We start from the raw sequence: 20,799 nt of genomic DNA, 5'->3' as shown, positions 1-20,799 counted from the left end.
ACCTACATTATAGTCCTAACTGCCCCACAGATTAACCAAAAAAAATCAGCATGTTACATTCCTGACATCTTCCTCTAGTTTTCATTTTGATGCCAACATTTCAGATAGGATACGGCAGTAGAAAAAAGAGGTTAGATCCTTATATTCAACTGTCATCTGACTCAGAGATCCTGCCAATCTGGGTCTGATTTTTGTGAAGAAAGAAAGAAATTTTCTTTACAGAGGTCCACCTATCTCAAAATCCTGTCTGGACATGAGGGTTCAGATATTGCTCCCTCAGAAAATTGGCTCCAAAGAGTTAACTAATTCTTCCTGCTTTACAAATTTTTAGCCAGGTGAACCTCAGTTTAAAAAAAGGAAGGAAGGAAGGAAGGAAGGAAGGAAGGAAGGAAGGAAGGAAGGAAGGAAGGAAGGAAGGAAGGAAGGAAGGGAGGGAGGAAAGAAGGGAGGGAGGGAGGGAGGGAGGGAGGGAGGGAGGGAGGGAGGGAGGGAAGGAGGGAGGGATGAGAGAAGGCTTCCTTTTGTTTTAATTTTTTTTTAAATTGCATTTACTTAGAAGCATTCAGAATGTCAACAAAATGGCAGCAATTGCCCGGCTGGGGTGGCTCAGGGGTTGAGTGTCGACCTATGAACCAGGAGGTCATGGTTCAATTCCTGGTCAGGACACATGCCCAGGTTGTGGGCTCGATCCCCAGTTGGGGGTGTGCGCAAGGCAGCCGATGAATGCTTCTCTCTCATCACTGATGTTTTTATCTCTCTCTCCCTCTCCCTCCTCTCTGAAATCAATAAAAATATATTTTTTAAAAAGCTGCAATCGTTTTTTGCAATTACAAAATTATATTCCATTAACAGAACAGCTATTTCCCATAAGCTGCATTAGAGACAAATTAAGATGAAAAATCGCCAACCCCATATATCACTAATTGGAGCTGGGCACCAACAAAAACCCACTTCAAATTTCCATGCCAATTTATGACTCCCATCCTGCACTCGGCAAGGCCAGTGGCTATGGAAAACACCACCAGGGCCCTGGCTGACTGGGCTCAGTTGGTTGTGCCTGGTCCCGTGTAGCGAGAGGTCCCGGGTGACACACACCCGGGTTACAGGCTCAATCCCCGATGGTGGGCATGCAGGAGGCAGACAATCAATGTTTCTCTCTCTCTCCCTCTCCTGTCCCCTCACTCTAAATCAATAAAAACATATTTTAGAAAAGAAAGAAGGAAAAGGGCACCAGGGCAGGGCTATCTGAAGATACATTCGGTAGTGTGTTAACTATACAAAAAAAAAAATTATATATATATATATATATATATATATATATATATATATATATATATAGTATAATTTGTTTTTAAACTGTAATATATATATATATATAAACAAATCTTATATATATATATATATATAATATATATATATTATAGTTTAAAAACAAATCTTACACAGCCTTACTTCTCGATTTTTTTTCTTTAAAAGGAGTGAGTTGTGTACAGGAGGTTAAATGCTTTATAGACAAGAAAAAAAAAATGTGCAAGAACCAGCTTCTTCATCTTCTTTCTCCTCATCATCCTTTTCTTCTTCTTTTTCTTGCTTTTTCAGCCCTGATGACTCCCTTCTCGCCGCACCAGGCTCTCCTTTAGCTCGGGGTGCAGCAGACCCTTCGGCTCAGCAGCCTCCCTGTCCACGGGCCGCTGGCTGCCTGCAGCAGCGCCTCCACATCTCCCGGCTTCTCTGCAGCATCACCAATGGGCAGGCCAGATGCTCTCCAGTGATTTTTGCTAACAACTTCCTGGTTCTGCCCCACCTCTCCCTTATTTATCTCAAAATTTAGGCAGAAAAAAAAATTGTTACTGCTTTTTTCCAAATGGTATTATCCTTTTCCTTCAAGGACTTCCAATTTGATTCAACAAGTAAGGATCGGGAGCCTGTCAGGTTCACAGCTCCCTGCCAAGCACGGGCCTCGGCCTTCACACTGGCCGTCCTGGCTTCCCCCCGGCCCAGGGACAGAGAGGAATGAGATGGCCTCGCTGTGCTCACAGCGCCCTGAGCCTGTCACCGACACAGCCCCTGTGCCACACACTGAAATCCCGTCTTCTCTCCTTCAGAGAGGAGGGACCACCGCTCAGTCACTGCTGCGGCCCAAGCCCCTGTCTCAGCTCCTGGTACAAAGGAGGTTCCATGGGACAGGTCAGTCCCGTGGTCGGCAAACCGCGGCTCGCAAGCCACATGCGGTTCTTTGGCCCCTTGAGTGTGGCTCTTCCACAAAATACCACGGCCTGGACGAGTCTATTTTGAATAAGTGGCGTTAGAAGAAGCCTAAGTTTAAAAAATGTGGCTCTCAAAAGAAATTGCAATCGTTGTACTGTTGATATTTGGCTCCGTGGACTAATGAGTTTGCCGACCACTGGGTTAGTCGAACCATATGGAAACCGGTTCCAGAGAGGCCCCTGGCTTAGCTGTAAACCGGTGCTCCTGTTCCCGCCGCCACCACATCCTGAGGATCCAGCATGCACACTGGTGCTTTGGGCTCTATAGTTCCCGGCTGGATGCGTGCCGGGAGCAGAGTCCCAGCAAATCCTCTCCCAGGACGACGTGGGACTGAGTCTCTGCAAAATGAGCCGTCGCTATTCTCCCTCTCCGCCTTCCTCACAGCCAGAGACAGGCGGTGAGGGTAAGGTCTGCCTGACCTTGAGGCCAGGATGCCACTCCGACTCCCAGTCAGTCAGCTGGCAGACACACCTGGTCTTCCTGCCTGGCAACCCCAACATAGAACACAGCCAGGTCTGTCTCCCCTATCCCCCCCCTCACCCCTCCATACACACACACACACACACACACACACACACACACACACACGACTGGTCAGACTGGTATTTCTGGGTCCCCACCACTAGGGGTGTGGCCTCCAAGCGTGCAGCAGCCCCACCTGAGGATAATCCGCAGGTACTCAATGCCCTCCACCTCCTCGCACTTGATGGACAGGAGCAGGTTCCCCAGGCTGCTCCCGGTGCAGTAGAAGTTTAGATGATCCTAGAAGCAGAAATCGGGTGTTAGCAGGGAGGAGGGGGCCTTCCAGGCACAGCCCCCCAAATCCCCTCCTTCACCAGGAGTGAGAAGCCCCACAGCAAGGAAGAAGAGCAGGGTGCCAGCTGTGGCTGCTATAGATGGGGAGGAGAAGGAGAGGAAAGAGGAGAAGGAGGAGGAGGAGGAGGAGGAGGAGGAGGAGGAGGAGGAGGAGGAGGAGGAGGAGGAGGATCACAGTAATTGGCTCCAATGATCAAATCCTCAGGTTGTCTGTGCCAGGCCCTGGGCTAATTGCTTAGTGCCCATCATCTCCTGTAACCCAGACCACAACTTTAGGGGGGCAGAAGGAGAAAACATGTACAGGGCGCTTTAAGTAACTCCCCAGGGTCACACAGCTAGCAGGTGGCAGATCCAGGATTCAAACCCACACACGCCTTGGTGAAGCTCAGTGCTTCCCCACAGGACAGAGTCCACCCCTGGCCCCAGGGAGCAGCCCCTGCCGGTTCAGGCGATCTAGGAGGACAACGAAGGGCAAGGCCTGGCACCTCCACCACGTGGACAGTGGGTCTCCCAGTGGGTCTCCCCCGGCTCAGGGCGCACCCAGCCAGCTATTAGGGCGGGGCCTGGACTCTGCATATGAACATGGCGGGGAGACAGGGCGCTCCTGATCCATCTCCTCCGGGGAGACTCAGCAAAGCTGAGGGGCCAGGCCGGAGACTTCCGGAGCCTGCCCTCGGGACTTCTGGAACCTGGCAAGGCTGAAGGCCGGGATGTATTTAAAGGAACGGAACTGTCCCGGTTAAGCAATCAGAGGCTCAGAGCACATCCCAGCACGAGCACCCGGGACCTGGCTGAGGGAGGCCACGAGGGATCTGTACTATTTACACGGACACAGAGGCCTCCAAGGAGTGAGATGTATTTCCTCCTTCCACCCTCCTCCGCCCCCAAACATGGCCTATTCCGCCACCTCCTTGTGGCGGTCCCACAAGGACCGGTCACACAGAGCCCCCTGGGCTCCTGCACACCCTCGCCCCCTGCCCAGGAGCAGAGCCAGGCAGACCTCTGCGAGGAGGACAGAGGCAGGTGGCGAGGGAGGGGGGACAGGTCAGAGAAGGGGGCGCTGGGGAGGGACGCTGGGTTCCCCAGGCAGACACACACACACACACACACACACACACACACACCCGCAGCCGCGTTCCCAGGCCTGGCTCACCTTGCCCAGGAAGTGCCTGCGGTAGGCCCTGGCTTCACTCTTGCACTCGAGCTTGTAGCCGAAGGTGCTGGGGCTGAGGCGGTCCTCGTCCTCCTCCTCGCAGATGCTGCTGCCCAGCGAGGTCGGCGTGCCCACGGTCTCCGGGTCCTCGATCCAGTAGCCCCCAAACTGGGGCAGGACGATCAGGGGGTACGGGCCTCCCTTCTCCACAACCTGGAGGCAAAGGGAGAGTCTTGCCCTGGTCTGCAGGGGGAGTGGAGGGGCACCAATGGTGGTAATCCCTCCAATCTGAGCTACTCCACAGGGGGGACCCCCATATGTGAATCCAAAGGTAGTAACATGAACCCCTCCTCCAAGATCCACAATATCTCCAACTTCGGCACTCCTGATTTTTTTTTTTTTTTTGTCTTTTTTTAAATATATTTTTTATTGATTTCAGAGAGGAAGGGAGAGGGAGAGATAGAAACATCCATGATAAGAGAGAATCATTGATTGGCTGCCTCTTGCACCCCCCAACTAGGGATCGAGCCTGTAACCCAGGCATGTGCCCTTAACCGGAATCAAACCTGGGACCCTTCAGTCCACAGTCCCACACTCTGTTCACTGAGCCAAACGAGCTAGGACTAATGTTTTTTAAAAAGCTGAAGTTGGGGAAACCGGTTGGCTCAGTGGATAGAGCATCGGCCTTTGGACTGAAAGGTCCCAGGTTCGATTCTGGTCAAGGGCATGTACTTTGGTTGCAAGCACATCCCCAGTTGGGGGGGTGTGCAGGAGGCAGCTGATCGATGTCTCTCTCTCTCATCGATGTTTCTAACTCTCTATTTCTCTACCTTCCTCTCTGTAAAAAAAATAAATAAATAAAAATAAAAAAGCTGAAGTCACAAATGGGAAAGGTCTCAGGCCCTCAAGTCCCAAGGCTCCCCCCGCCAAGGGGTGGCAGAGGGACCATCACCATCATCACCATCAGCTCCCCCAGCCTTGGCCCCGAGACAGGATCCAGGGGGCTCCTACCTCGTCGATGCTGGGGTACGGGATATAGTCGTCCTGCAAGACAAACACACAGTGCCACCGTCAGTCCCAGCACGGGCCCTGAAGCTCAGTCACTCTTTCCCTTCCCTCCCCCAGGCCCGGGGGGAGGTGCTGGGGGCCTGGCAGGCTGCACCAGGGCTCCGGACACATCGGCGGGTGGACAGCCTAGAGGCAGCCTGGGCTCGGGCTTCTCTCGAGTTCTCCCCGGAACAGACAGAGCCTGAGAGCAGAGGGGCAGCGGAAGACGCAGTGCAGAGAAGGAAGACGCAGGACACAAGGCGCTGGACCTCACACGCATCCTGACACGAGCTGCTCTCGCAGGAGGCTCCCTCAGGGAGGTGGGCCTGGTCTCCCCTCCCTGGGCCATGGGGCTGACCTCCGGGGGAGACACTGCACTCCTGGCCTCAGAAACAGACCCTGAAACTGACAGCTGCCTGCCTGCGGGAGCCTGGAGCAGAGCCTGACAGCCCTGCACACACTGAGGTTCGCCCACAGGAGCAGGCGTGCGGGAGCCAGGCCACACCGCAGACCTGGGGTCACCCCGAGGCCTCCACCCCAGCCTGCTCCGAAGCTGCCCAACAGCCTCGCTTCCTGTTCACCGTGCCCTCGTCAACAAGGTGCAGCCACTTCGGTGGCTCCTGGCGAAAACCAGAGTTCGATGGTGTAAGACAGCGGGCCCCAGCATGCTGGCCGCTCCCCCTGCCTTCCTCTCGCCCGGCCCCCTCACAGGGCCCACCTGGCTGCCACCTCGCCCACCCAGCCCACCTTGTTCTTCTGGGGTCCCGGCTTCTGCTCTTCCAGCTTGATCCCCTGCAGAAACAAGGAAAAGAGGATCCATGGACACGCAAGGGTCACACAACAGAGACGGCACGGAGGAGTCTTTTGGGAGCACCTGCCTCAGCGGGGGGTCCGTGGCAATCACAGCAAAGGGCTGCCACGGGCTGGGCCCTTGCAAGTCGCACACCTCGTCACACTCAGACCTCCCAGCAGCCCGTTCGAGGCAGCGGGGCAGGGGGTGAAGAGCATGGACTCAGCCAGGTCACCTGAGTTTAAATCCCAACACTGCTGTCCCTTACGACCTTATGGCCTTGGGCAAGTCACAAAACCTCTCTGTGGCTCCGTGTTCCCAGCTGTACGAAGGGAACAGCGAGGGCCCCTACGACGGTGGTGAAGGTAACATGTGGAGAACAAGTTAAGCCCGGGGAAGAGCGAAGGACCGGCATATAGTAAAGGCTATGACTTACTGCTGTCACGAGGCAGGCAGTGTCTTCCTCATGGTGTTGAAATATTGCCCCCAGTCTCCCAGGGGATGAGGTGAGGGGCAGAAAGGGAACCCACGTCTGTGGGGGTCAGAGCCAGACTCTGGACCTCATGCCACACCAGCTCCACCGCCTCGCTGGTGGGAGGGCCCGTGGGCAGCAGGCAGGTGGCCTGAACCTGGTCATCATCCTGCCACTGCCCTGCTGTTAGTGACACCTCACCATGCTAAGTCCCTGTAGCCACCTAGATTCCTCTGTGAAACGAGGATTCTAACACCCACCCACCCGGTCTCAAGGAGCAGACACCAGCGGGGCCTGGGTTACACGGCTCCCCCGCGGGCATCGGGAAGACTCCCCGCGGGGACAGGGCCTGGACCGTCCGGTCCAGTTCCCACTGAGCTGGGCTTGTGGGCGGAGGGCACCCTGCCTTCCCACAGGCACATGACTCAGTCCACATCCCCGGTGGGACAGCCAGGAGAGAAGAGGGTCGGGAAGCAGCTGCTGCCTCGTCCTAAGACCGGGGCCTGGAGCCGTCCACAGCACACTCCCTCTGCTGCCGGCCCCTCCGAGGCCCTCAGCGCCTTTTTACCGAAGAGGAAACCGAGGCCCAGGGCGGAAGCCGCCTGCCGGATGTCACACAGGCCGTGCGTGGAAGGACCATCTGTCCACCAAGTGCACGGCCAAATCGCCGAGCCCCCAGGCTCAGGGTTCCTGCTCGCTTAGCAGACTTAGACGGGGGCTCCTCGGCTCCTCCTCCAGCCGCTCTGGGCTGAGTCACCCTGCGGGCCTGGTCAGGTGGGTGTGGGGGGGGCCCTCCCACTGGGCAGGTGCTCCTCTCCCCACACAGGGAGGAAACCACCTGGGTGGCCCACAGACCCTGTCCAGGGAGGCACACTGGGCGGGAAGGGCCTGACGTCAGTTTGCTTTGTGTGTCCTGAATGAGTCATCCCATCCTGGGAACAGCCCCTGGGCCGGGAACAAACCTCCTCCTGTCCCTCCCCTCCGCGTGGACAGAGCCACGGCTGTCCCCTCCCCTCATCGCCTCTCCTCCTCCCCCTGCCCCGCCATGAAGAAACTGGGGCTCAGGGGGGTGGGACGGCTTGACCAAGGTCACTCCGCTCCAGACGGTCAGCGTTAGAACTTGAACCCAGAACGGAGGGGACCCAACACGGTGCTGCACGGGACCTGTGACCTTCTTCACAATCCTAGCCTCCGGGGTCTTCGTTTCTGCTCCTCGCAACTCACAGAGGGCTGGGCACCTGCCCACGGAGCTTCAGGCCCACACTGCAGCTCGAGGCCGGATGGCACCCACACTCGGGGTCAGAATCCCCATGTGAGTTTGTTTCCTACATACAGAGGAACTGGAAACCCCGGCCCGTCAGAAGCTGGGCCCAGTGGGCACGTGGTCGGGACCTAAACACTGAAGTCTCCACTGACACGGAGTCGGCAGCCGCCTGCGGTGTGGGCTGCCGTGAGGACACGGGGGAGCCACAGCCAGACGCCTGCCCTGCAGAGGCTCCCGATCGAGCTAAGAGGTCCAGCCCGCGGCCCCCAAACAACAGGACAGCACAAGGCCGCCTGGATCATGTGCTCGAACAGAGGAACAGGTGCTCCCTGGGGGCGAGGGACGGGCAGTCGTGGAGAAACCGGAGAGAAGGCAGGGTGCGCTGCGGACCTCCTGCCAGCCGCCCAGACTGCCACGACTCCACGGGCTCGGGTGAGATCCGGCTCTCCTCCAGCAGACGGGGCGCTCCATTACATAGGCACCTGCCACCCCTGTGCCCCACATATAGCCGGGGCACCGGTCGGAAGCCCAGGTGGCAACCTGGACTCGGGAATGGCATCTGAGTGCCCCGTGGGAGCTGACACTCCCTCAGGGAGACAGCGTCAGAACGGCGTGGAGCCCAGCGGGCTCTCGGCATTGTCTGGTGGGGGAACACAACCGCACATTTGGTGTCAGAGCGAGGGGAGAACGCGTCTGTTAGTAGACACAAAACACAGGAGCGAGCGGTTAGAAAGGGGAGGAATTTGGCAAGCCAGCATTAGGTGCAGAGTTTGAACTCAGGTCTGCCCTCGCCCTCAGCTCTGCCTCCCGGACACAGGATGAGGCCCCCATGAAGGGGCTTTCTTTCCCGCCCATTCCAGGCGCACCTCTCCAACTCTCCCCCGGCCTAGGGCCGATGGCAACCCGTCCGTCCACACTGCTGGGTTTCTGTTCTTTATCTTTTCCCTGGTCTGAAGCCACGGTGCCGCTCAGTACGGAAATGGCCTCGGGCTGTCCGGGCCATGGGGACGGTGAGGCCTCCCTTCTCTGCCCCTCCCTCCAAGGTGCCCACGCTCTGCCCGTGGGTTCTGCCTGGTGTTGTGTCCCCCGAAGTCACTGCAGCACTTCTTCCACCTCCCCGCTCCCGGGGTTGGGCTCTCCCCCTTGGGGGTGGATGCTCACCTGCATTTTCTCCAGCATCTCGAAGAACTCCGCCGACTGAAAGACACGGAGAGGGGAGAGGAAGGTGGGTGTGAGCCAGGAGGCCTGCTGAGAAAACCGCCTCACGGACCGACCGTCTAAAAGCTTCCTCAGCCCAGGGCTTTCCCGGAGACAACGTGCATTTGGATCAAGAGGGAAGGTAATTGGATTTCTGCCTTCGCAGAGCTGCGGGGCCAGAACACCCCACACAACAAAGGGAAAGATTAAACACGGAGGCTGGCCAGTGCCACGGGGAGAGCAGCCACGCCGTCTCCGTCAGCAGAGAGGAGCGTGGGGGCCTCTGGGAAGATCCGAGTTCCCCAGGGAACCATGGGAGTCGGCCTCCAGCAGGGTTCGTGTTTGGGGTGTTTTCAGCCCAACAGTGGGGCCAAGGCGTCCACCACGAGCAGTTTTCCAACTGCTTTGCCAACACAGCCCTTCCATCTCCTTCTACAAACTCTCACTTGGAACCCTGATACAGAAAAGAAATAGGGGTCTCTCAATGGTTAGAGCGCTGGCCTGCGCACCAGAGGGTCTCAGGTTCAACTCTGGTCAAAGGCGCATCACCTGGGTTGCAGGTTCAACTCCCGCACCCTGTTAGGGCATGTGCAGGAAGCAACCAATTGATGAGTCTCTCTCACATGGATGTTTTTCTCTTCCCGGCCTTCTCTCGCCCTCCCCTTCCCTTCCACATTCTCTCTAAAAATCAATGGGAAAAGTATTTTCACTTCTTGGGTGAGGATTTTTTTTTTTTTTTTAAAGGCAATAGAAGCAGGGCCACCCTGGCCAGGGCTGCAGATGGGGCCTGGGCCCTGGATATGCCGTCCCTGCCTGCGGCTGCCCAGGGCCTGCAGCTGGAGAAGCACAACCTGGAAGCCACTGAGCGGCAGCCTCCGGGGGCCCGGATGGGCTGTTTTAAAAACCTCAAACTATGTAATCCCAATCAGTCTCCTGCTTGGATACCACCTTTGTGAAGTACAGGTGAGGCCAAAAGAAGGAGGAGGAAGTGGGATGAAGGTGTGAGGGGCTGAAAGTTCTACCCTAACTAAATAAACACGGGTTTCCCACTTCCCATTCGGTGGAAACAGCCACACTTTCTTGTCTGAACACCACTGCCCACATCTGGGCCCTGGCTAGCCGTGAGTTCAAGAGTGCCCAGACAGAGAGGAGAGAACAGAAGGACCCAGTGTGTCCTTGTCACTTCTCCATGCAGAGCACCCAAACGTTGTCCCTTCCTCTGCAGGCATCAACAGCCAGGGCCACCTGGAGCCCAGCTGCCCTCAGAGTCCTCAGGAGAGACCCGCCACGGGAGGGTCCCTCGTGGGAGCACCTGGGGAGACCCAGCCCGGCGGCAGGCTCCCGATGGCCCCTCCCAGGCCAAAGTGACCTGTCAAAGGCAGAGTGTCTCTGACCCACCAGCAGTTCAGGTCGCAGGGTCTGGAAACCCCATGGGCAAATGTACATTGTTTTAAAAAAGAACAGCATATTAGACTTCACCAAAATGAAGAGTGTTTGTATCGATACTTCAATGGACAATCCGCAGAACAGGAGAAAATATTTGCAGATCCTACGTCTGATAAGAGATTTGTATCTAGAATATAGTTCTCCAAGGAAGTTATGCAAAGAGACAACAAGAACATGCAAAGATGCTCAACATCACTAATCACTGGGAAATACAAAACAAAACCACAATGAGAGAACACTTTACACCCACTGGAATGGCTAGAACCAAAAAGACAACAACAAGTATTGGCAAGAATAAAGGGAAATTAGAACCCTCGTATACTGTTGGTGGGAATATAAAATGGTACAGCCACTGTGGAAAACAGTTTGGCAGTTCCTCACAAAGTTAAGCAAAGATTCACCATTTGACTTAGCAACTCCACTCCTGGGCAATATACCCCCAAGGAAAATAAGATCATATGTCTACACCAGTGTTTCCCAAACTTCTCTCATGATGAGAATCACCTGGTGGAGTTGTTAAAACACAGATTCCTGAATCCCAACTAAGAAGTGCTAAACTAGAATTTTTGAGAACATATAGGTAAAATTGCATACCTAACTTAGTGCTCTGTATATAAAATCTGTCTTAGAGCACTAGTTAAGTATACAATTTTACCTATATGTTCCCAAAAATTCTAGTTTAGCACTTCTTAGTTGGGATTCAGGAATCTGTGTTTTAACAACTCCACCAGGTGATTCTCATCATGAGAGAAGTTTGGGAAACACTGGTCTACACGAAACCTGTACACCAATGTTCACAGCAGCAACATTCATAATATCGAACAAGTGGAAGCAACCCAAATGCCCACTAACTCATGGTTAAACAATTACCGCAGACCCATACAATGGAATCGTACTTAGCCATAAGAAGGAACCAAGCCGAAACCGGTTTGGCTCAGTGGATAGAGCGTCGGCCTGCGGATTGAAAGGTCCCAGGTTAAAATGTATTTTTTCTTTTTTTAAAGAAGGAATCAAATACTGATTTTGGAAGGGAAACAAAAAGTGTGCAAAGGACATGAACAAGTTGCTCAAGGAGAAAGATGAAATGACCAAAAAACACAAGGGACATGCCCAACCTTCCTGGTTAGTAAAGAAATTAAGATAACATCTTCCATCTATCTGATTGGCCAAGATTAAGGAGAAAACCCTGTGCCGGCAAGGATATGGAGCTAAGGACACAGGGGCAACAGGTACATGTGCACCTGGCACACCTTTCTGAAGGGCAACTGGGCACTGTGAGCCCAAAGTCTAGAACAGTCCCATGTTTTGGTCCAATAAACCCACTCCAGGAATTTACTCTACAGCAATATTTGAGCAACTACACAAAGATATGTATGCAAGAATATTTGTCACAACATTGTTTATAGGCACAAAAAAATTTTTTTTAAAGCACAGACAGCCAAAGTATCCACCAGTGAGGGAAAGAATAATACTGCGTGACAGAAAGCTCATGCAATCAAATACTATGACAGGAGATCGGTGCTGATTCTGTTAGCACAAATATTTACAACGTGTGGCTAAGTGGGGGAAAAAATAGTCTAGAGTAGGGGTGTCGAACTCAATCAGAGAAGGGGCCAAAATCTAAAATCCAGCCTAAATTGCGGGCCGAATGGTTTACTGAATAGTCATAAACTGACATGTCATAAACTGACAGCAGAGTGCAGTGATGACAGCGTGGTGCGGGCCACATTGCAAGGCCTGGCGGCCTGGATTTGGCCCGCAGGCCGTGTGTTTGACACATGTGGTCTAGAGCATGATCCCATTTTTTTTTTTAATTAAATGTAAAAAACCTATTTGGGTGGATGGATAGAGATAGATTCATGGATACATAGATACATGGCTGATAGATATACAAATATATCTGTATGTAAATGTACACATGAGTCATCCAGAGAAATAGATCTTGAAGGATACATGCCGAAATGAATTACAGGTTAAGGATAACCTGTAATTCCTTTTTGCTTTTTGCTTCCCCCACCTCCTGCTCTGGGCCCTTCCACCACTTTCATGACAAGGTGTGTTCAGGGACACAAGGACAGCCTTTGGTGCCCAAAGAAAGGCCCTGGATTCAGGCCAACTCGTGTCCAGGTCTGACCTTGGCTTGGTGTGTTATAGACAATGAGGCTCTCCTGAATCCCCCCAAATTCCTCTATTATCTGTGCCAACTGGCAATCAAACAATATTTCAGGTATATTCTTAGACAATGCCCTTGTATTGGTTAATCAGTTCACCTAACCCCATGGTTGGCAAACTGCAGCTATCGAGCCACATGTGGCTCTTTGTCCCCTTAAGTGTGGCTCTTCCACAAAATACCACAGCCTGGGCAAGTCTATTTTGAAGAAGTTTAAGTTTAAAAAATTTGGCTCTCAAAGAAATTTCAATCATTGAACTATTGATATTTGGCTCTGTTGACTAATGAGTTTGCTGACCACTGACCTAATCTAATTAACCCTGCAAAGCATGGACTGGATGCTGGAAATACTAAGCCAGGGCCCAGTTTCCAGGGTACTTGATCTTAGTTAGAAGACAAAGTACCCAGGGATATTTTACAGACGACCAGTGGTCCAGGGGCATAGCACTTCTGGCTGAGCGGGGCAAGTGTATTAGTTCCCTATTGCTGTGTAACAAATGACTCCAAAGCTTAGTGACTCAAAACAATTTCTGTGGGTCAGGACTTCCCAGTGGCTTAGTTGTGTAGTTCCAGCTCAGGGTTTCTCTGCTGGTTCCAATGAGGAGCCAGCTAATCCCTTCACCTTCTTTTATGCAGTCCCCTCCCTGCGTGCGCCCCTTCCCCCCCCCACCGCCAATACCTATCAGTCTGCTCCATATATCCATGCCTCTGGTTCTATTTCATTCATCAGTTTATTCTGTTCATCAGACTCCACATATAAGTGAGATTATATGGTATGATCTCACTTAGCATAACAATATTCATGGACGTATTTTATTTTTTTAATATATTTGTATTGATTTCAGAGAGAAAGGGAGAGGGCAAGAGCAACCGAAATATCAATGATAAGAGAGCATCGTTGATCGGCTGCCTCCTGCATGTCCCACACTGGGGATTGAGCCCTCAACCCGGACGTGTGCCCTGACCGGGAAACGAACTGTGACCTCCTGGTTGGTCGATGGTCGATGCTTAGCCACTGAGCCACGGCCTGGCTTCATGGACATATTTTAAAACCACCACATCCAGGGAAGCTCCTTGCGAAAGGTGGAATCCCAGGCAGACCTTACAGAATAAACAGATCACTTGACAGAGAGGTGGAGAGGGTATTGCAGGCAGTGGCAACTGCGAGGGCAAAGTGGGGGGAAGGTGGAGAACCATGATGTGGACTGGATGAACTTGGATCAATCTGGCTGGATGGAGGCCTCTCGGTCAACATCCTGAAGATCAGATGGGAAAGAAGGGCTGGAGTCTAGGCCTGAGAGTCCCTGAGAGAATGCCAGAAACTCAGGCTTAACCTGGGAGGTAGTGGAGAGCTACTGAAGTCTGGCTACTGTAGATACAGGATGCAGTTGAGTCCAGTGGTCAAAGCCAGGTCTGGGAGTGGCCATCAGCTTACTGCCCAGGTGTGGGGCATGAGGCAAATTACTCCATCGCAGTCACCTCACCTGGAAACGGGAGGTGTCACCCTGCCTTTCAGGGCTCAGGTGAGGATGAAGTGAGAGCGTGGACAAGACGTTCCGGCCAAGGCCTGGTGCACAGCCAGCGATCAGGAAACAGCAGAAGGAGCTACTGGAGAGCTCACTCTGCAAAGAGCTCTGTCCCGTCGGCGGACCGGCGAGGAGTTTTAGGTTCATTTTTTCCGATTTGGGACACTTGGCTTTTCTTGCCATCATTGGTTTTCCCAGAAACGGGCGTTTAAATGAGTATTAAAACGGGCCTGTGTTTCCCGGATGGAGATGAGATGCTCCAGGGGCTGGCACAGCCGGTGAGAGAGAAGGACCGTGATTCAGCCTCAGCCCCGAGTGACGCACGGGATGGGCCGCCGGTGCCAGGACGGTGCCAGGGAGCAGAAACCAGCCCGTGGCAGCCTGACCTCAGCCAGGCTAGCTCTGCTGCTCGGTGGCTGGTCGAACTTTCCAGCATTGGCACAGAGCAAGTCTCCTTTCCCACCCAGAAGCAGGGTGACTCAGGCCAGCCTGACACGGTGGCTCTGGCCATTCGGACCCACCCTGGTCCACACCCCCTGAAATGGCCGCACACAGCCAAGGGCACACAGCAGGCACTCAATAAATGCTCCCTGACTCACTGGTGTGGTTCCAGGAGCCCTTGAGGACACAGCGGAGGCCTGCCCGGGGCAGGCTTTGGATGGGAATTCCCCCTCCGTCAGGAAGCCAGGCACGGGGTTGTCTCGGGGAAGTGTAATCCGGCCTCCTCATCAATAGCAGCATCCACTCAGCCGTCTGATGTATTATTAGCAGCAGCTGTTGCCACTCCACTCGGAACCCAGGCCAGCATTCCCCCACGGGCTCCTCGTTAACAGTCAGTAGTCAAGTAGGCTGTGAACTAATCGCACGGAGCTGGCGCCCAGCCAAGGAAACGGCAGGCTGGTCCCCGGGGGTTCAGTTTGGATTCAACCCCAGTCGTCCTCACCTCCCAATATAGAAACAGCCTGGTCTCCCCTTGGGAGGGCAAAAGGAGTCCTTTAAGGATGCTGGAGGAGGTACGAGGTCGCAGGAGCAGACGAGAGCAAGCATCGCAAGGCCAGTCTTGAGAAATCTTCCCGATGCCCCTACTTGCTCTCTGGCACTGGCCCCTGCCCAGCTGGTGAAGGAGCAGATGCAATGGCATGTTCCAGGACAGCAGAGCCACTGCCACCCTCTCACCACCCCATTCCTTTCCCATGGCAGGAACGGCCCAGCCTGCCTCCCTCTGGTCCACAGCAGCTCTGCCCATGGTCACGGCCTTCCCTGCAGACAGCGGCCACCTGTTCTTTCCTCCTTGTTGCATCCAAGCTCAGGAGGCCCCCACCAACAGCTTCCCACACCCTCTCTTCCTCCCTGGCTCTAATTGGAGTGGGTGGCACCCACTGCCACCTGCCACTGCTCACAGCACAGGACACCTTGGAGCAGGGCTAACAGGGGAACCACGGGCTGTGGTGGGGTAACCTGAGCCAGTCTGCAGAGCCTGGCATAGCATCTCACACAGACCATGCTCCTGCACAGTAGCCACTGCCTCCTATCCCTGCCCACCTGGACCCAGGACACACACGAGGGGCAGAGGCATGTCAACAGCAACAAGAAACACTCAAGAGACGAGGACGGAGGACAAGGTGTCTTCACCCCACACAGGTCCGAGGAGAATGGGATGGAGATGAGAGCTGTGCAGCAGTGGGGATAGGAGGAAAACGGGGTTCAGAGCAAGTTTCACATCCCCACGGAGAAGGAAGACATCCACAAGAAGGATTTCTGGAGAGGTTTTTGGAAAGCTAGGGGAGCTAGAAACTCACAACATATACCCCATTGGGAGCCACATCCGGTAGGTCTGACAGCTGCCTAGCCACGGTGCACAGCGCACTGCCAGGGCTCTGCTGGGCTCAGCGTCCCATCCTCAGGAAGGGCAGGATGAGGGTCAGCTGGTCTCCCGTCTGGCTGCCAAGGCCTTTGAAAAACATCAGGGCTATTCCCCCCAAGAAGGCAAAGAACGCAAGATCTTCCAGGGCAGGGCTCTTTATTTTGTCCACTGCTGTATCCCTGGGCCTAGAACCACCTGGTGCATAGTAGATGCTCAAGAAACGCTTGCTGAGTGAATGACCGGATGCTCAACTCTGCCCAGCAAGATGAGGATGGAGCACACAGTGGAGGCTGAGTCCCAGGCCTGGACAGGCCCGTGTCCCTGCCAATAAGTACAGTCCCAGGCCTGGACAGGCCCGTGTCCCTGCCAGGAAGTACAGTGTGTTCTCTGGCAACAGACTGTATCCCTCACCCTGGACAGTCAATCCTACCCCCACCGGGTGCTCCAACAATGAGCTGTATTTAGACACAGGGGGAAGAATGGAAGGATGACGGAGTTTTTGCAAGACAACTTAAAAATTCAACAGACTTACGTTTAAATCTCTAAGACAGGATTTTAAAATGCAAATGACTACAGGTACCAGGCAAATAACATATAGGCGGGAAGGGATAACACGTCAAGATTGACTCAGTCATCAAAAACCTCCTAACGGTAAGTGGTGTTGGAGAAACTGGATATCCTTGAGCAGAGGCAAGAAGTTGGACCCCTACACGTCCCACCATATACAAAAAGTTCCTTAAAGCGAAGCAGCAACCTAACCCTAAGAGCTAAAACTATAAAACTCGTAGAAGACTATTTAGGAGTGAATCTTCACAGCCTTAGGTTTGGCAATAGATTCAGATATGACACCACAAGAAATGAATAACAAAAACACAGCTACATTGGGCTTCATCAAAGAAATGGGCATTATCAAGAAAGTACAAAGACAACCACTAGAACAGGAGAAAATATTCCCAAACCATACACCTGTTAAAAGACTACAAGCCAGAATATATAAAGAACTCTTATAGCAAAAAGACAAACAACCCAATTAAAATGGGCAAAGGATTTGATAGACATTTCTCCAAAATTTCTCCAAAACTTTATGATTTTTGAAAAAAAATTTATAAAATTTTCATAAATCATATATATATATAATAAATTTCTTCAAAATTTCTCCAAAAGATCAATGGAGAAAATATCCTCAGGTGAGGATTACAAAAACAAAACAGAAAAGAGCAGGTGTTGCTGTGAATGTGGAAAAATTGCAACCCTTATGCATTGCTGGTGGAAAGGTGAAATGGTGTAGCTGCTGTGGGAAACCCTTGTTGGTTCCTCGGGAAGTTAAACATAGAGCTGCCATATCACCCAGCAATTCCACTCCTAGGTAGGTTCCCAAAAGAACTGAAAACAGGCACTCAAACAAATCCTTGTACACAAATGTTCTTCACTTATACACTGGAAAGCAGCACTATTCACACTGGCCAAAACGTGGAAACATACTGAATGTCCATCAACGGATGGATAGAAAAACAAGCTGTGGTATATCCACACAATAGATACAATAATAAAGTGTAATATGCTAATTAGACTGGACATCCTTCCAGACACCTTCCAGATGAAGCCGGGGCTGAGGGGGAAGCCCAGGTCCCGGGTGCCAGAGGGAAGCCGGTGTCAGCAGCCGGGGGAAGGAAGGCCTACTCTTGCAGGAATTTCGTGCATCGGGCCTCTAGTATAGCCATGAAAAGGAATGAAGTGCCCTAGCCATCTGACTCAGTGAATAGAGCGTTGGCCTGAGGACTGAAGGGTCCCAGGTTCAATTGCAGTCAAGGTTACTTACCTCGGCTGCAACCCCTGCCCTGGTCAAGGCCTGTTCTCATGGAACCATTCAGGGAACAACCAATGGATGTGTCTCTCTCACATTGATGTTTCTCACTGTGTGTCTCTCCCCCTCCTTTCCACTCTCTCTTAAAATCAATGAGAAAATATCCTCAGGTGAAAATTAAAAATTAAAAAAAAAAGAAAGAAAAGGAATGAAGTACTGATACATGCTAGAATGTGAATGAACCTCAAAAACATTATGCTTAAGTGAAAGGTTACATACAAGGTGGGGCAAAGATAGGTTTACAATTGTGAGTATGCAAAGCAGAGTTTATCCTTGTTATTATTACTTATTAGTCATTGTATTATTTCCCATATGAACGACAGTAAACCTACTTTTGCACCGCCCTTTATGGTCTGATTCCACTTCTACAAAATACCCTGGCTAGGTAAGTCCACAGATACAGAAAGCAGCTTACCGGCTGCAGCAGCCGGAAGGAGGGGAGAAGGGAGAGTAACTGCTAAGGGAGTTTTATGGGAAGGCAATAAAAATATTCCTGAACCAGAGAAAATGGTGGTTGCACAACAGAGTGCCTGTCCTAGGTGCCACTGAACTGTTCACTTTCCAGTGATTGGTTTTATGTTCTGTAAATTTCAGCTCAACAACAAAGATGACCTAAGACTGGGAAAGTGAAACAATGGTGAAGGGAAGAGCACACACCCCCTTCTTAAAGGGGCAGCTGCTGCTTATCTGGTGCCTGGCTGCCAGCAGAAATACCAGCTCGATGTAACCAGAGTTTTCAATTTGTCAAGACAAGCCAAAAATCCAAATTTGAATGTGAACGCTCCCAATTCTTATACATTGAAAACCAATCCAACTTTTTAAAAATATATTTTATTGATTTTTTTTTTTTTACAGAGAATGAAGGGAGAGGGATAGAGAACTACCGTGTTCCCTCGAAAATAAGACATCCTCCGAAAATAAGACCTAGCGCAACTTTGGGAGAAAAAATTAATATAAGACACTGTCCTATTTTCGGGGAAACAGGATAGAAACATCGATGAGAGAGAAACATGGATCAGTTGCCTCCTGCACACCCCTCACTGGGGATGTGCCCGCAACCAAGGTACATGCCCTTGACCGGAATCGAACCCGGGACCCTTCAATCCGCAGGCCGATGCTCTATCTACTGAGCCAAACCGGTTCTGGCACCAATCCAACTTTTTTAAGACCTCCATGTGGACCAGACAAAATACAGCCATGCGCCAAATCAGCCCACAAGACACAAGTTCCAAGCTCAGCTCTTCCACAGGGAGTGACTGAATGTTTCTGAGCTAGAAAATGGGATGACAGAAGCAAAGCTTTTGGAAGCCCCAGGTGTCCTCTGTTCGGTGCCCGTGATGTGCCAGGCCCTGAGTTGAGCACTTCACAAATGCCACCCCACAAGCCTCAGAAGAGCCCAGGGAGGGGGTTAGAGAGTGGCAGGGCCAGCGTGGTTAAGCGACTGTCCCACAGCGAACACGAAAAAAGCCGAAGCCAGGTTCAAGTCCAGGTCGATCTGAGTTTGCCAACTCTACATCTCACATGCATGTCTGACAGGCACCTCAGATTCAGCAAAACCCAACAGAAGGCCCCCTAACTTTTTCCCTCAAACACCTTCCTGCACCCCAGCCCTTCTCCCACCCTCCAGCCACCCTGACACGCAGGACAAAACCCTAAGGGTCATCACTGATTTCTCCATCCTCATTCCCCACTGCCAACCCACCCATAAGTCTACCGTCATAATATATCCCAAGACTGCCCTGGCCGGTGGCTCAGCTGGTTGGAGCACCATCCCATACACCAAAAGATTTCAGGTTCAATTCTAGGTCAGGGCACATACCTAGATTGTGGGTTCAATCCCAAATTGGAGAGCATACAGGAGGCAACTGATGGATGTTTCTCTCTCACATCAATGTTTCTCTCTCCCTCCCTTCCTCTCTCTAAAAATCAATAAAACATACCCTCAGGTGATAAAACACACATACACACACACACACACACACACACACACACACACACACACACATATATATCCCAAATGTGAGCACTTCTCAGCAGCTCCCCTGACTCACCACCTCTCACTGTCCCGCACAGGGACCATGTGGCAGCCCCATCACTGGGCTCCTGGCCTCCACACTAACACCGTCCTCAACCAACTACCCATACAACAGCCACATGGTCTTTCTGAAAGATAAATCAGGTGCCATCAGTCCCCAGTTTAAAACCCTGCAGTGTACCACTCCACACCCCTACCGGGGTCAGGCCATTTCCTTTTGGTGCGCGGACACCAGGCTCTCCCTGTCCTGGAGCCAGTGGTGACACAGCCTGAGATTGAGGAACTCCTTGGCCCAACCCCAAACAAGTGCCCTGTCACTGCCCACATTCACCCCTAACCTGCCATGCTCAGCTCCCCTGGAGAAAGCAGGACAACGCAGCAAAGGGAGGAAGAATGGAAGGGACGGGCCCACACCGGGCCGCGGCAGGCAGGTCCGGGAATGAGGAAGAGCCAGCAGTCCTGACCTGGCCCCGCAGCCCGCGCCCCCGTGGTCGCCGCGAGGGGCACACAGGGCCTGGAGGAGCCGAAACCAGGCACCCACAGAGCCTCCTGGCACAGTCTTGCTCAGCAAAGTACTCGGACTCTCCAGGCCAACCAGGAACATCACACATACACCCCCAGGTATCACTCTAACCACCCAGCCCCGAGGCTCTGAGACAGGACAGAGTCCCCTGCCAGGGCCACGCCGGGCACACACACCGCCACAGGGCTGCCGGACCGGCTCCCAGTGTTTGCAGCCAGGCGGAAGCCCGGCTGCGGAGTCCCTCCCTCTCTCGCCTTGGCACCCCCCTCCTTGCGCACAGCCTGCATCTGGCCACGGGTCCCTTCAGGCCCTGGCACAGCGCCGAGAAGCCCTGCCCGAGGAGCGCAGAGGGGGGCCCTGCCCA

General features: G+C 52.8%; 1 protein-coding gene across 18 annotated transcripts in view; it reads right to left on the bottom strand.

The window, feature by feature from the left end:
• The window catches only part of RAP1GAP2 (RAP1 GTPase activating protein 2), a gene marked incomplete at its 5' end in the record, with an annotated part of 219,295 nt that overhangs the window by 51,417 nt on the left and 147,079 nt on the right, over positions 1–20,799 (bottom strand). For 15 of the 18 annotated variants that reach the window (XR_014793065.1, XM_084862918.1, XM_084862909.1 and 12 more), the window contains 5 exons: positions 2,927–3,030; positions 4,238–4,450; positions 5,249–5,281; positions 6,032–6,076; positions 8,972–9,007. Coding sequence is in view for 17 of the 18 variants with exons in the window: in XM_084862918.1 (XP_084719044.1) it covers positions 2,927–3,030; positions 4,238–4,450; positions 5,249–5,281; positions 6,032–6,076; positions 8,972–9,007 (431 nt within the window). The remainder of the gene's footprint in view (positions 1–2,926; positions 3,031–4,237; positions 4,451–5,248; positions 5,282–6,031; positions 6,077–8,971; positions 9,008–20,799) is intronic. The other 3 variants (XM_084862920.1, XM_084862917.1, XM_084862916.1) reach the window with 1 other exon arrangement.

The sequence above is a fragment of the Pipistrellus hanaki genome, assembly GCF_964339955.1.
Source record: "Pipistrellus hanaki genome assembly, chromosome: 16".
In the NCBI taxonomy this organism is placed as follows: Eukaryota; Metazoa; Chordata; class Mammalia; order Chiroptera; family Vespertilionidae; genus Pipistrellus; species Pipistrellus hanaki.
This window is presented reverse-complemented; position numbering and strand designations above follow the sequence as displayed.